This window comes from Physeter macrocephalus, chromosome 1 (genome assembly GCF_002837175.3).
Source record: "Physeter macrocephalus isolate SW-GA chromosome 1, ASM283717v5, whole genome shotgun sequence".
NCBI lineage: Eukaryota > Metazoa > Chordata > Mammalia > Artiodactyla > Physeteridae > Physeter > Physeter macrocephalus.
In genome coordinates, this window is record NC_041214.2 from 55,055,704 (window position 1) to 55,071,221 (window position 15,518).

General features: G+C 35.7%; 1 protein-coding gene and 1 non-coding gene across 2 annotated transcripts in view; both read right to left on the reverse strand.

Moving 5' to 3' along the window:
• Positions 1 to 871: 871 nt before the first annotated feature.
• KPNA4 (karyopherin subunit alpha 4) overlaps positions 872 to 15,518 on the reverse strand; it is a 52,587-nt gene continuing 37,940 nt past the window's right edge. The window contains exons 12-17 of the mRNA XM_024124292.3: positions 14,172 to 14,300; positions 12,711 to 12,815; positions 9,458 to 9,529; positions 7,541 to 7,703; positions 4,612 to 4,706; positions 872 to 2,921 (exon numbers count right to left, since the gene is read on the reverse strand). Of these exons, the coding sequence (XP_023980060.1) occupies positions 2,823 to 2,921; positions 4,612 to 4,706; positions 7,541 to 7,703; positions 9,458 to 9,529; positions 12,711 to 12,815; positions 14,172 to 14,300 (663 nt within the window). The 3' untranslated portion in view covers positions 872 to 2,822. The remainder of the gene's footprint in view (positions 2,922 to 4,611; positions 4,707 to 7,540; positions 7,704 to 9,457; positions 9,530 to 12,710; positions 12,816 to 14,171; positions 14,301 to 15,518) is intronic.
• On the reverse strand, positions 13,639 to 13,962 carry LOC112065081 (small Cajal body-specific RNA 7). Its single transcript, XR_002891833.1, has one exon. It is a non-coding gene; the product is annotated as a small Cajal body-specific RNA 7 (non-coding RNA).

Below are 15,518 nucleotides of genomic sequence, written 5' to 3' on the forward strand. Positions count from 1 at the left end.
AAATGTTTGCAATATATTAGGTGATCACTTCTAAACTGCTCCAGCTCTAAATACTAGTATTTCTTTGTGGTATAGGAACTCTAAGGTGGCTCTCAAGATTTCCTGGTGTACATACCCTTTATAATCCCCTTTACTCAGTGTTGGCAGGATACATGAATATGATGGATATCATTCTGTGATTAGGCTATGGTATAAGGCAAAGAGGAAGGGATGTTGCAGGTATAATTAAGGTACTAATCAGTTTGGCTTTGGGTCAATCAAAAGGGAGATTACAATGGGTGCGCCTGATTTAATCAGGCGAGCCCTTTAAAAGAGAGCTTAGGGCCTTCTCTGAGATCAGATTCTCCTGCAGGCCTTGAATAAGCAAGCTGCCATGAGTCCTGCATCTGTAAGAAAATTATTCTATAAAATCATTTGGCCTATTATAACCTCACTGGCTTACTTTGAACCAGGTTTTTGTTTACTAAGAAACATGAATTATGCAAAGTACTATTATGTTCACCTTCTGGTAAATTAAGCCATCTGTAAAAACCATGCTTTGTATGCAATCTATTTGGAACCATATGTTGTAGTTACAGAAATACTTAAAATATAACTCAAGTTGTCTCTCTCAGTCCATTTTGCTGGAGGGGTGAAAGAAGGTCAAAATCTTGGTTTGGACAGGGAGAAAGTAGAAGCAAAGATGGCGTCACCTGAACAAATTCAGTCAGTTAGAATATTAATACGTCTATACTGAAATTAAATAATTTAAGAAATTTCTTCTGTAATGTTGGGTCTATATCAAAAGCTTATGAAAGACAAGCAAACATAAGCCACTGAGTTACTCTAACTTTACACTAATATATGAAAAAATGCACACAGCACACACACGCCCCATGTAAAACATTGCTTTGAGTTTTAATGTTTATTTCCCCAAGACAGCCTAGCCTGCACTCTACTTGGATAAATTTTACAAGCTAGTTTTCTGCTGCTTCTAGTTTTAAACTTTAACCATGTTTCTGATGACAAGGAATGCTGCAAAAATACTCTAGTTCAACAAAGAGTTATGATCACAAAATAATTTTTATCCATTCTACAGTGTTTCAGAATTACCAGTTGATTTTTAAACACAAAGTAGATATAGATGCTAATGGTGGCTAATCTGGTATGTTTCTTATAGCAAACTGTTGTTCATGCAACACTTGTGCTCAAAGGGGAAGGCACAGGATTTCCTACAATGAGCCACCTTATAAAGAGTTCTTTTTGTACAAATTAATTTATGTCACATTTAATTTAGTGTGCATAACCTCGAAACTGAGGTATTATTCCAATTTATAAAAACCACTTGCATAACTTTTATGCAAGTTTTAAAAATACAAAGTTTTCTCCCTAAAGTGGCTCAAAATAGATTGTTCATGGCTGCCTACATCTAAGATAAAAAGATTCTAAAACAACTGAACAGATTAGGCATATTATTAAAGGTGTTCAAACCATTACTTGATTTGTACATCTACTCAAACCTCTTCATCGGTCTTTATTCAGCAGTACATATGCACCAAATTCCATTTTAGAAGTTTCCATATCATTTTCATAGAAAACAAAGTTTGAAAACAAGTAACATTTAAACACAGCACGGTATTCTACCACAACTGAAACTTTTTTCTTCTTCTTCTTTACAGGACTCAACAAAATCTAAAAATGAACTAGGCTGTAGATTTACCTCATGCAAAGATCTTTATGTTATCTCTGAAAATGAAAAGGATGGCTTTTAAAAGCACATTTTACTGTTTTATACTATTATGGTAACTTGTGTACTGCAACACAGTCTATTTTGAGGGAAATTTATGATTTTTTTTTCATGCAAAAATCTACACAAATTAGTTTTGATGATATGGAAAGCTTTTCATAGCATCAAACATTCATCTGGTGCAAATGCACAGGGAAACCTTCCTGAAAGTTTTCTGACTTGAGAAGCAACTAAAAAGCCATACTAGGTAAAGTAAATAAAAACTAAAAACAAAACAAAAACCCCACAAAAAAAAAAAAAAAAAAAAAACTTTAAAAAAAAAAACCACAAAAAAAAGGGGGGGGGAGGAGGGGTGGGAAAAGGGAAGAAGGGAAATAGAAAACACAGGCTGCAGAGTACACCAATGTCTGCTGCTGAACTGGTCTTTGTTTTCATGTCCAGTGTACAGTAACACTTATGATCTCACTTTGATGATTTACTAGGTTTGTTATCAGCCCCCTGAAGGCAAATCAAGCTTGCATGCGTTCACATACAGCACCACAACCATACTCTCGTACACAGTCACTCCAGGACTAGGAGTCTGCTTCATGAATGAAGAGCCCTAGATTTCAAAGATGAACCTGGCTCTCTATCACTGAGCCAGACATTCATTCAACATTGTCCATTCACACACTGCTTCATAGCAAGGCCTGGGCTCATTTTCCTTTGACTTATATGGGCATCCTATTCTCTTTTATGCTTACAAGGCTTGAAGATGACATTACTGCACTTCCCCTCAGCTGATATAATGTCAGTGTTCCTCCTCAGGCACTGAAGATCTGTGACCTGTAGCCCTTTTACTCTGAACAACCTAAATAAGCATTCATGTAAAGTTTTCGTTACATTTTGCCACTCATTCTCACTCGCACCCACTCGCCATCTTGACCTCATTTGGGCATTTTCTGTGATTCCAAATGAAATCTTCACATTTTCTTTCCCGATTTAATGCAGCAGCAGATCCCATGAGCCAAGCTTGATGGATCAAACCTTTTTATATATATGTGTATATATATATATATCTCAGTGCTGCACTGTACCTAACTTCCACAACATCTTTCTAAAACTGGAACCCTTCTGTTGGTACATTGGCAGATGAATTGAAACCAAATGTTCCACCTTGTATTGCCTCTGGAACAAGGCTAGGATCTTCATCAATCTAAGGGAAAAAAGGAAAAAGAAGGTGATAATTAGTTTAAAAAAAAATAGCACTGTAGTACTATTTCCATTTAAAAAGTATGGGAGGGCTTCCCTGGTGACGCAGTGGCTAAGAATCCGCCTGCCAATGCAGGGGACACGGGTTCGAGCCCTGGTCCCGGAAGATCCCATATGCCACAGAGCAACTAAGCCCATGCGCCACAACTACTGAGCCTGCACTCTAGAGCCCGCGTACCACAACTACTGAGCTTGAGCTCTAGAGCCCGTGCTCCGCAACAAGAGAAGCCACCGCAATGAGAAACCCGCACACCGCAACAAAGACCCAATGCAGCCAAAAATAAATAAATTAATAAATTAAAAAAAAAAAGTATGGGAGATGATGGGTGCCAACACTGTTCCTACCACCCCTTTAGAAACCTGAAACACTTTATAAAGGCTTTTTCTTTAGGGATGCCAAAAAGAGAGGAAACGTAAGAGAATATGCAAAACGTGTATCTTCTGAAAGAATGAAAGAGAAGTAATACATTGGAGATGGTCCTACATCTCAGAGTATACTCACTGTAATGCTACCACTTTTGGAGAGTAAGTGTATTCTTTGGTTTATCTTTTAATGGCAATTGGAGACAAATGACTTGTGAGCTTAAAGTAGTAAAATAATAGCTCTGCTAAAAATGTATAATATTCTTTCTATATGCTTTATATCTAAAGGTTGAAATACCACAAAATTATGCACCTACAGTGTAGTTCCTATAGATAGGCACATCATCTTTATTATTCTTTTCATGATGCAACAGAGTAAACAAGACCTGCACACTGAAGTATCAGAAATCATAAGACCTTATATATACCTAATTATCAATTAGGACTTCTAAAAATCCAACTTTAAGACATGTGACAAAAACTACCTTTAAAAAAGTACACTTTCCAACTAGTATTATATTCTAAATAGGACTTAGCTTGATAATCTGTAATTCTTCTTTAGTATTGTTCCTGTCAAGTTAATGTTCAAATCATGCATGCTTAACAAAATATTTAATAACATCCCATTTTTTTTTTTTTTGAAAAGTTGAGAAAATCATTCAAGAGATCCACTGGTGGTTCTATCTATAATCACTATAATTTTCTAAGAAACAACTGCTTTAATTTTAACTTTCCCAAAGAGGTGATACTAAAAATAATTCTTTAATTTCAACTACCATATACTGACAATCTGAAGGTACTCTTCTGGACTATACCTTAAATTATATAGTAATATATATATTATTATAAGAAATACTTATATTTCTTGATAATTTTTTTCATTTTATCTATGTTTGTATTAGTTTTTGGTCACCAACTAAAAATAACAGTGACAATATATTCAAATACAGATTAACTAATTATTGTCATAATGGATTTTATACTAGGCTTCACTGTTTTGTTTATAAAGACATCAAGGGAAAATAAAGCCTGATTTATCCACTGTCAAAAAATTATTTTTTTTTTTTGCCATTAGAGCTAGTACTACTTTTTAATACCTTGAAGGACTTTAAAATACTGAAATATTTGTACTTCTGAAATAAGTAACATTACTGTCATATACCTATTTCAATTCCATTCCCCCAAAATACATGCATATATGTCCTAGCTTACATTTCATCCAGACTTATGTTTATACATAAAACTAAGAAAATTATAAAATTATTAAATACATCATCTGAAGAGAAGAACTGATCAATGATCTCATAGGCCAATTTGTAGATGTCTTCATTTTCATGATTTTGAAGTTGTTCAATTTTCTCCAGTCCTGTAAGAAATTTTATGAAGTGAAATAATGGTAATATTTAAAAAGCAGTGACAAAAAAGTTACAATAATCTTGGGAACACAAAATCCAATTTTGAGGAATCTATTCTAAAGGTGAATCCTATAAATAAAAAGGTTTTATGCACAAAGATATAGCATATTTACCTTAAAAAATTATCTGAGTGTCTAACTACATAAAAACATAAGCAATGAGACATCTATCTACTCAGCAGAATAACTATACACATCAGTGTTTATAAAGAGTAGTAACATGTAAAATTGCTTTGTTAAAAGTTAAAAGCTGGGCTTCCCTGGTGACGCAGTGGTTGGGGGTCCGCCTGCCAATGCAGGGGACATGGGTTCATGCCCCGGTCCGGGAGGATCCTACGTGCCGCAGAGCGGCTGGGCCCGTGAGCTGTGGCCGCTGAGACTGCGCGTCCGGAGCCTGCGCTCCACGGCGAGAGGGGCCACAGCAGTGAGAGGCCCGCGTACCGCAAGAAAAAAAAAAAAAGTTAAAAGCTGGGAGATCCCTGGTGGCCAGGTGGTTAGGACTCTGGGCTTTCACTGCTGTGTGGCCCATATTCAATCCCTGGTCGGGAAACTGAGATCCCACAAGCCATGTGCCATGGCCAAAAACAAACACACACACACACACACACACATCCCCAAAGATGCAAGGAAAAAAAAAGTTAAAAGCAAATTCCTTCTACTTTGTAGCATCTGCCAAGTTTTTCTAGTGAGCATTTAGGAAAAAAACTTTTAAGTACTCGTGATTAATAAATATGAATGTTAAGACAGCTATTAAAGTATAATGAAAAATGATCAAGATCAACCACAGTATTTCAGGGGAAAAGGGAATTTTCCCTGAAAATATTAATAAATTTATTAAATCATAGGCAGAATATATAAACGTAACCTATTGATATGCAAACTGGATATTGTTTTGCTTTTATAGGAGTAATAATTTATTTTAAGGCCTCTGAATTAAAGTGAAATTGCCCTTTCATGAGTGTTCTTCCTTTATCTATTCTTTAAGTGGAGGAAGTTGTTATGGGCATGTTTCTCACTTTTCACACTCTCTTTATGGGGCCCTTCCATGAAAAAGTTTAACTACTACATATAGGCTGAGGACTTATGTAGTGGACTGAGGACTATGGCTTCATTTCTTTTCTGAGCTTCAGATGTTGAAAATCTTAAACATGTATGATAATTCCACAAGGATATTTCACAGGTACCTAAAACTCAAACTATCCAAAACACAATTTGTTATTTGCCATTCTTCATTTACACTGTTTATTATACCGTATTCTTATTGGTGATAATCAACAACAGTTTGAAATCTGAGAGACAGACTAATAAGTTCCCCTTACCCTCAATACTCTTATAATCACATCTCAAAAACCTTAAAGTCTATCCATTTCTTGAATCTTGTCATCTCTCCTTTTTCTCTATTATCACTGCCTTCATTTATTGTGGCCTCACCACAATATATGGAAACCACCTAGGTGGTTTCCTGCTTGTCTCTAATGGTTCCATTCCCCTCATATCCATGGCTCCATTCAAACACATCAATTCACTAGGTAAAATCTTCCAATGGCTTGTCATACCCTACAGCAGAATCCTTTGGGAAGTTTATAAGATACATATTCCTAGGGCTCGCCCCCAGTGAAGAAGGCAATGCTCAAGATCTATATTTTTATTTTAATATATAAAAATAAATTTTTAGTACTCAAAATGTTTATATGGTAAAAGAAAAAAACATACAAGTAAGAAAATTTTTTAACAATTCCTGCTTTTAATTTTTCTGGTACTCCCTTCCTAATTATTTCCCTAACAGTATTCCCCATGTCCTGTTCCCAACTTGATAGTTATGCATTTTTTGTTGTTGTCTGTCACTTTAGTAACTTTAAAAATACTTACTTCTTATTAAATTAATTTTCAAGCCTCTGAACTCTATGAAGGAAGCTGAAGATACTGGTTGTACTACTTAGTTACCTCTCCCTCCTTTCATTTACTTCTCAACTTCTATCAGAAAGATCTTTACTTTTATGCTTATCCAGGTTGATAACATTTACATGTTATACCACAGCCACATCTGAGACTTCCATGTTCTGTCTACATGTTAATCCTAAGGGTTGAAAGCTAAGACATGCTGTTTACCTTCCTGGTGGCTCTGGTACGCTGCCGGATTTGGGAACCACTGCCCTAAAGTATCTGCTGTGCTACAAAGCTTCTAGGACTGCAGGGGCCTGGTCAATGGCTAAGTCTACAGCCTTATCTTTTGGCAGTTTCTACCTCATATTTTGTGATTCAGCAACACTAAACTACTTATAATTTGCTGAATGCTATTTCTCACCTCAGACTTTGCTCATGGTGTTATTTCTGCCTGGAACACCTTTCATCCCTTTCTACGTTATTAACCCTTATTCATCTCTCAAAATCCAGCTCAGGTGTCACTTCCTGCTTCTTCCAGGATGGACTAGGGTATTTCCTTTTGTTGTACATTTCTATTAGGGTAATTAGCACATTAAATCAGTTCATATTTATCTCCATGACTAGACTACATGCCTTGAGGGCAAGGACTGTGTCTTGTTTACCACTGTCTTCCCAGTACCTTAGCACAGTGCTTGTTCAATATATGGCAACAATTCAGTTACCTAAGCATATGCAAGAAGCTGAGCAGGACTATACATATAGAATACAGTATTTACTTTATCCTGTTACTTGATTATCTAAGACAGAAAAATACAGAAGTGCTATATTAGTTAGAAAATAAAAGTAGTTACAAAAAGAACATTAAAATGTGGAATAATATCAATCGCTTATAATAAACTTACCTCCACATTCTTCTATAAGATTGGCTATGGTTTCTGCCTCATCTTCAGCCATTTTTAATATATTACTTAGTCCATCGAGTACTACTTGCACAACTTGTGCATCTTTTACAGTCAGCAAATTGCAAAAAGGTGGGATAACATTTTGTTGGATTAGGTAGGCCACCTGAAGAATGAAAATACCATGATATGATAAGTGTTAAGTGAACTTCATTCGTGCACCCTATTATCTCACTGGAATAATTTTTTTTTTAATTTTCATTACTATTTATTTATTTATTTATTTGGCTGCGTTGGGTCTTCGTTGCTGCGTGTGGGCTTTCTCTAGTTGCGGTGCGCAGGCTCCTCTTGTGGAGCACGGCTCTAGGCACGCGGGCTTCAGTAGTTGTAGCACCCAGGCTCAGTAGTTGTGGCTCACGGGCTCTAGAGCACAGGCTCAGTAGTTGTGGCGCACGGGCTTAGGTGCTCCATGGTATGTGGGATCTTCCCGGACCAGGGCTCGAATCCATGTCCCCTGCATTGGCAGGCGGATTCTTAACCACGGCACCACCAGGGAAGTCCTCACTGGAATAATTTTGACTTTAAAGTCTTGAATATGGAAATATGACCTCACCTCTCACATGTTAAGTTAGACTACATTAATCTAACCTTCTTTTCTTTTTCATGTAGTATGTTTATTTTTCATGAACTTAGAAAAAAAAACTAAAGTGAAAATGAAGGACTCACTCAACTTCATATGACACATTTCTTTGTCATAAGGAGTACTTCCTTCAGAGATCCTTTCTAACATTAAGAAATTATGAAATCAGTTAAGAGGCTGGATGATTATTTTTTTAAAACTACAATTGTTCAATTTGAGAGCATCCTCTAACTCTTTGCTATAACATTTAGCACTCATATATACCTGGCCACCTCTCAATTTGCTATTCTATTGGTTCCATAAAATTTGCAAAATATTCTTCTATCATTTTTTTATTTAGTTATTTCCATGTATTGTATTTATATTCTACTCTGTATTCATATTTGAGTGGATTCACTGGTCACCACCAGTCTATAGCTTATTTGTGACAATTATCAGCTCCAAATTCATCCTTTTTTACTTGTCTGTGAAACGTATCTGGGACTTTTTTTTTTTTTTTAATTTAGTTTTGGCTGCGTGGGTCTTAGCTGCGGTATGTGGGTTTTCTCTTCTCTGGTTGTGCCGTGCGGGTTCCAGAGTGCGCGGGCTCAGAGTTTGCAGCAGGCTCTCTAATCGAAGTGCATGAGCTCAGTAGTTGTAGTGCAACTACATCGTGTGGTTGTAGTGCATCGAACCCATGTCCCCTGCATTGTAAGGAGGATTCTTTACCACTGGACCACCAGGGAAGTCCCCCATATCTGGGACCTTTAAAACTCATTTTCTTTCACCAGTTGGCACAATGTTAAGCTTTGTCACCTGCACAACTATGAGAGTAAGTGTCACTTTATATTTTATGCCCTAGGCACCTCACATTGTTCACCCTAGTTCTTAGTCCCAGCTTTTTGGTTGAGTTTAGTTCCTTGTTTGGTTTGCTGCCAGATAATTTTTGTTATTGTTCATTTGTAAGGAGAAACTGTGAGGCAGTTTCATTCTGCCCTATTAACCTAAAAAGTCTCGTTTTTTTCTTAACACTGTTAAAAAACAAAAAAAATCAACCCTGACCGTAAGTGCTTCATCTTACCACGTATTAGAAAATTCTTGTAGGCCAAGAAGCTGGAAAGAAAACACTTCACATCTACGATATATAACTAAAGGAAGTCAAGGTGACACTTTTATATATCACAGAATGCCCGTTATCTTGCATATGTTATCTTAAATTATGATTTACTAAAATCTAAATCTTAGAATTATTAGTACTGTTATTTTATCAGTTTTGAGAAATAAGTAAGAGCTGAACTTACTTGATCTTTCCTTCCGCTAATTGTTAAGTTACTTATGGCCCATGCAGCTTCTTTCTGAGTGCCAAAATCTCCCTGTAAAAGCAAAGTAAAGGATACAAATTGCAATATAGGGTAAACTGGAAAAGGTGTTTTCTGAAATGATTTTTCAACTGCTTATTCCCCTAGGTTTTCTTCTAGCCTTCCTATGTACATATAATAAAGATAAGGCTTTGAACTCAAATTACCCTAAACAAACGGAGATTCCTTTTTGTGAACTTTCCCAGCAACAAACTGACTTGATATTGCTGTTCAGTAATATCAGATTAAATGAAGTCAATGATAAAATAAAACAAAATCAGTCAAAAAAAAAAAAAGGAAATGTACAATTGTACTTTAAGCAAAGAAATGTCAAGGGTAAGGTATCCTTTTACACACATAAAGTTTTAAAAATGAAAATACCCACCATTAATGAGACTGTCATAAAGACATTATCCTCATATATTGTCTTTCAAATATAAATTGATAAAATAAATTTTAAAATCATTTAAAAAGTCATATATATGATTTAGTAATCTCACCTTTCAGAATTTACCAAGCAAATAATTCAAAACAAAGTAATATTATTTATCTTTCCATATAATGTCTTAGCAGCACATAAGAGTCAGAAAGTAAAAGCAACTTAAACAACAGAGGAATAACTAATTATAGCAAATCTAAAGAATAAAATAATAACCAGCCACTAATGTTAAGATGACTAGCAACTTGGAAAAATGCTTAGGATGTATTAAGAAAAAAATATGTACATAAGAATGAAAATTAAAACTGCAGTGGATTAACACAACATTGTAAATCAATTATACTTCAAAAAAAGAAGAAAAACTGCAGTGGGATATCTACTCTTATTTATCAGATTGAGAAATCCCAAATATGTGTTGGTAAGACTGGTAGGAGTGTAAAACGGGACAATCTTTCTAGAAGTGGATGGGCATTATATAGCAAATTTACATATATGTCTATTTGTAGATCCAGTAATCCTAAATACAACCTGGCAAAAAACATGGAAAAAAACTTTACATAGGCATTTCCTTATATTTAAAGTATAAACAATAGACGAATAAACCAAAAACTAATAAAAATGATCATTTGTAAAGGAAGGGAAAGAACAGGGAGGAATGGACAGGAACAGAAGTTAGACCTTTGTGTATATACCTTGAAAACAAAGTACATATTTTTTACTTGGAAACTATAAATGCTTCATATAACCAAAACAAAATAAAAAGCAAGGGAATTCCCTGGTGGTCCAGTGGTTAGGACTCCGCGCTCTCACTGCTGAGGGGCCCAGGTTCAATCCCTGGTCAGCGAACTAAGATCCCACAAGCCACACAGTGTGGCCAAAAATAAAAATAAAAAACAAAACCTAAAGTAATTCCCCCAAATAAAAAACAAACAGAAATAACTGTATATCAAGTTGTATATGTTAACCACACATACAGGAATTATTTCAAGTGACATTATTTTTAAGTACATCATTGATGGAATACATCCTAAAGACAAAAAAGTCCTCAAGGAAATCTCAAAAGTGGAGTAATCATGTTGTTAGTGTCAATGTAGTCTTGTTATTTTGATAGATTTTATATTATATATCTCAATATATAACTCAAATAATTATGTTCATGTTTTTGGAAGATTTCTAGCATAAAAGAGATAAAATATAAAATCGAAGAAGTAAAAATAAAAACACTGCTACCTTAAATACCCAGTAATATCTGATAGCTTCCTTTCATTCATGATTTGTTTTTTATGAACCTCATGTTCATAAAATTACAATATGTATATTTTTCACTTTCCTTAAAAAAAAAATTACCACCTATTTTGTTCATTCAAGCCTAGATACCATGACAACCTTGTAGCAATGATCATCCTTAGTACCTGAACTATGATCTTTAAATACCATTTGCTACAAAAAGGAACCAGGACACCCTGGAAAATAGTTAATTCCAGGTGTAGATCAGAAAATATACAAGGTAAGCCTGGGAATCATATCGCATCCAAAAGGTAGGAAGCTCTCAAAAACTACTGCAGTGATGTAAAAAAGACACAGGCACCAAATTTAAGAGGTTCCCATTGGTCAGGGACAACCTGAACGTCAGAAAGAATAACTAACTACAAAGGACTAAAACTTATATAAAAAATATTCACATATGTAAATCCATAATTTCCTTAATGACACTAAAAACTTTACACTCGTCTCCTTTTGAGGTCATAAGGGAACCATGTCATTCTAAAAACTGAGTGATAATAGCAAGAATCAAACATCTGTCTTGCCTTTCCTATATGAAATATATTTTAAAGAAAACCAACAGTTGATAAGGAAAAGCTCTTTTTTCTTCTTTATTGAAGAATCATGGCTAATACATAAAGAATGGCAGAATTACAGTCATCATTTTGCAGTTCCTAGCATAATAAGTGATCTAGGTAATGATCATTATGACTGCCGAAAAACCATTATGTGAAAGAATGATGAATAACTTTATAATAATTGGCTGGAACAGGCTATAACATCTGAGCTGACAATCTAAATATCACTAAATGTAGGACAAACAGATAGAATGTTTCTCCCTCATGTGAATCATTAGTGCATTAAATATTTCTGCCTAAAAATTGAACCCGATCTACCAGTTTACAGGAAATTAGTCTCTACTACCAGTTTGTAGGAAACATGGAAGAAAAGAAGATCGAGATATCCTCTAATTAACAGATCAGTGTTGAGAAAAAAACCCTCATGCTGTGATTGGACACTTTAAACTGTCTCTTTCCCAAACGTCAATGTAAGCATGCAATGATATGGTGTATGATTAAACAGCACACTTACTTGCTGTTTGATCTTGGGCAATTTATTTGTCTATACCATAGTTTCTTCATCTGTCAAATGGGAATAATTCTTAACCTCACAGAGTTACAGTAATAAAGAAATAAAGTAATATATGTAAAGTGCTTGGTACAATATGTAAGCATTTATAGTCAGTAGTAGTAATATGGATTTTTAATACACTTCAGGATAATGGTAATTTTGATAAAAGAATGATATAGAAAAAGGGCCCGGGGTTTCTATAAGAAACTATTTCCTGTATACAAAAACTGCTTGAAAGTTTTAATATTAATACTATTTTACTGTACTACTTATGCCATTGTATAGGTTGTAATTAAACAGAAAAGTATATATTCACATAATTCTTTTCCTCTTACACAGATACATACAAGATGACTTTCTTACCTTATCCAAAAGGTGTATTATCATTGGTACAAGATTGGCATCAATTACTGCCTGAACCTGCTGCTGATTTCCTGCGGTGATGTTAGAGAGGAACCACACTGCTTCCTGTAGAACAAGACCCTTTCAATATTTCTCATTAAAAAATAAAATCTGCAGCTGAACTAGGAAAAAGCACATTCACTACAATGTCCAAATGATTTTATGGAGTATGTTCCATAATAAAAAATTTAGGAATCTGAATTCCTCTATCCCCTTTCCATATTTTTCTTTGGACAAATTGCTAATGACCCTAGTCTAAGTTATAATCAACTAGCCCTTCTAAAAAATTCTTGAAAACAATGTTCCCAAACACTAAGACTCAAAAGAAGCTTGGCTAAACAAATACTAAGGAACTGATGAGCTGCAATACAAATACAAATCCTAAAATGACTGTAAAGGAGATTCAGCATCCTCCTCACATAGCGTGTTTTATTTATTCTCTCTTCTGTTCTGATTGAGTTGTAGCCAAAGTAGATAAATCTCTCAATTATTCATGATAATGGAGACACAAAAACTGAAATAGTGGATTGTTTTAGTATACCTATTTGTAATAGTCATTCATTGCACCATTTCTCTCGAGTTAAAGTAGAACCAGATGTTTGACTGCTTTATTGGTCTACCTTAATGATCTTTTTATGCTACCCTATACACCACAATGTGCTACTTCTACCAAGATGATTACAAGTCATTTTTTTTCAGACAATAAATGCATACTAAAAACACAGAATGAAATAAGTCAAAATATCTGCCTAATGTCCTACGTAGGATATTGCTATAATTTGCCAAAGTTAATAAACTTATTAAACATATGAATTTACTACAGGGAAACATTTTCTCTATTTTAAAAAAGTAGTAAACAAGTTTTACTCCTAGTGTGCAGTAGGCTCTTTTGGATCAGATCACAGGATCATGTTTAATGAACCTGTTAGAGATTTTAGGGTGCTAGGCTACTTAGGTGAGCTGTTCTTGGGTTATAATCATCGGCAATGTTGTAATCAACAACCCACGTATTTCTACAACAGCCTCAGATGCACTCCAACGTCAGCATCACCAGTCAGCGCCCCCTTTTCATAGCCTCCACAAGCACACACACATGCACACACACTCTATCAAATAGCTAAAAAATATTAAACTTAGATTACTTAACTTACGTATTAAAATCTTCCAATCATACAACATTCAACACCCAATTATCTCTATTTCATCATTTCCAAGAGAGCCAAATGTGCACTGTTTACAATCGGTTTTATATATGGAAAATCATGTACCAATCCATGTCATAAAGAGTAAAATATTTTCTCTTAATGTCTAAATGACAGTTTATGTTAATAAACAGTATTAAAGACACTTGAGTCTCTAATTTTGCAAATGAAAATGGCTACTTTATATGCTAATTATTAAATAGTATTTAAAAATACTTACTTTATTAATTTTCTCTTTGGGATGTGTCAGAAGTGCAGGGAAGTGTGAAAGAGCATCACAGTTCAAAACTACTTGTGTTTGCTCATCAGTTCCAGTAACAATGTTGCCCACAGCTCGAAGTGCTGCTGTCTAAAACATAAAAAGATTTAATGAGATGTTGTTCTATATGAATCACTTATTACCACAAAGGTATGTTAGGCAGGTTATGAAAGATATATACATATTTATTTTATATAAATATGTTTTATTTATTTTTGGCTGCATTGGGTCTTCACTGCTGTGTGCGGGTTTTCTCTAGTTGCAGGGAGCAGGGGCTACTCTTCGTTGCTGTGTGGGCTTCTCACTGCGGTGGCTTCTCTTGTCCGGAGGGCAGGCTCTGGGTGCATGGGCTTCAGTAGTTGTGTCATGCGGGCTCAGTAGTTGTGGCTCATGGGCTCTAGAGTGCAGGCTCAGTAGTTGCGGCACACAGGCTTAGTTGCTCCACGGCAGGTGGGATCTTCCCAGACCAGGGATGGAACCCGTGTCCCCTGCACTGGCAGGTGGATTCTTAACCACTGCGCCACCAGGGAAGCCCCAGGTTATGAAACATATCTTTATGCATTCATGCCTACCTATCCTTTTTGAGCAAGTTGTGTCAGACACTGATTTTGGAACAGAGGAGTGAATAGGACAGACACAAACCCAGCTCCTATGGAGCTTCCATTATTGTAAGAGGAAACAGCCAATAAACAAGTAAGTATGAAGGATAATTTTAGACAGTAATTATGGCCATAAAGAAAATAAGATAATACAAAAGTTTTTGTGTGAATATGTTTTCAGTTCCCTTGGGTATATACCTGGAAATGGAATTGCTGGATCATATAATAACTCTACATCTAACTTGTCCAGGTACTGTCAAACTATATTCCAAAGAGGCTGTACCATTTTACATTCCTACCAGCAATGTATGAGGATTATACTTTCTCTACATCCTTGCCAACACTTGTTACTGTCTTTTTGATTATACCATCCTGGTGGGCATAAAGCGGTACTTCACTGTGGCTTTGACTTGCTTTGCCTTAATGACTAAGGATGTTGAACATCTTTGTATGTGCTTATGGACCATCTGTACGTCTTCTTTGGAGAACATTAAAATTTTTAAACCATTTAAAATTAGGGGGCTTCCCTGGTGGCACAGTGATGGAGAGTCCGCCTGCCGATGCAGGAGACACGGGTTCGTGCCCCGGTCTGGGAAGATCCCACATGCCACGGAGCGGCTGGGCCCGTGAGCCATGGCCGCTGAGCCTGCGCGTCCGGAGCCTGTGCTCCGCAACGGGAGAAGCCACAACAGTGAGAGGCCCGCGTACC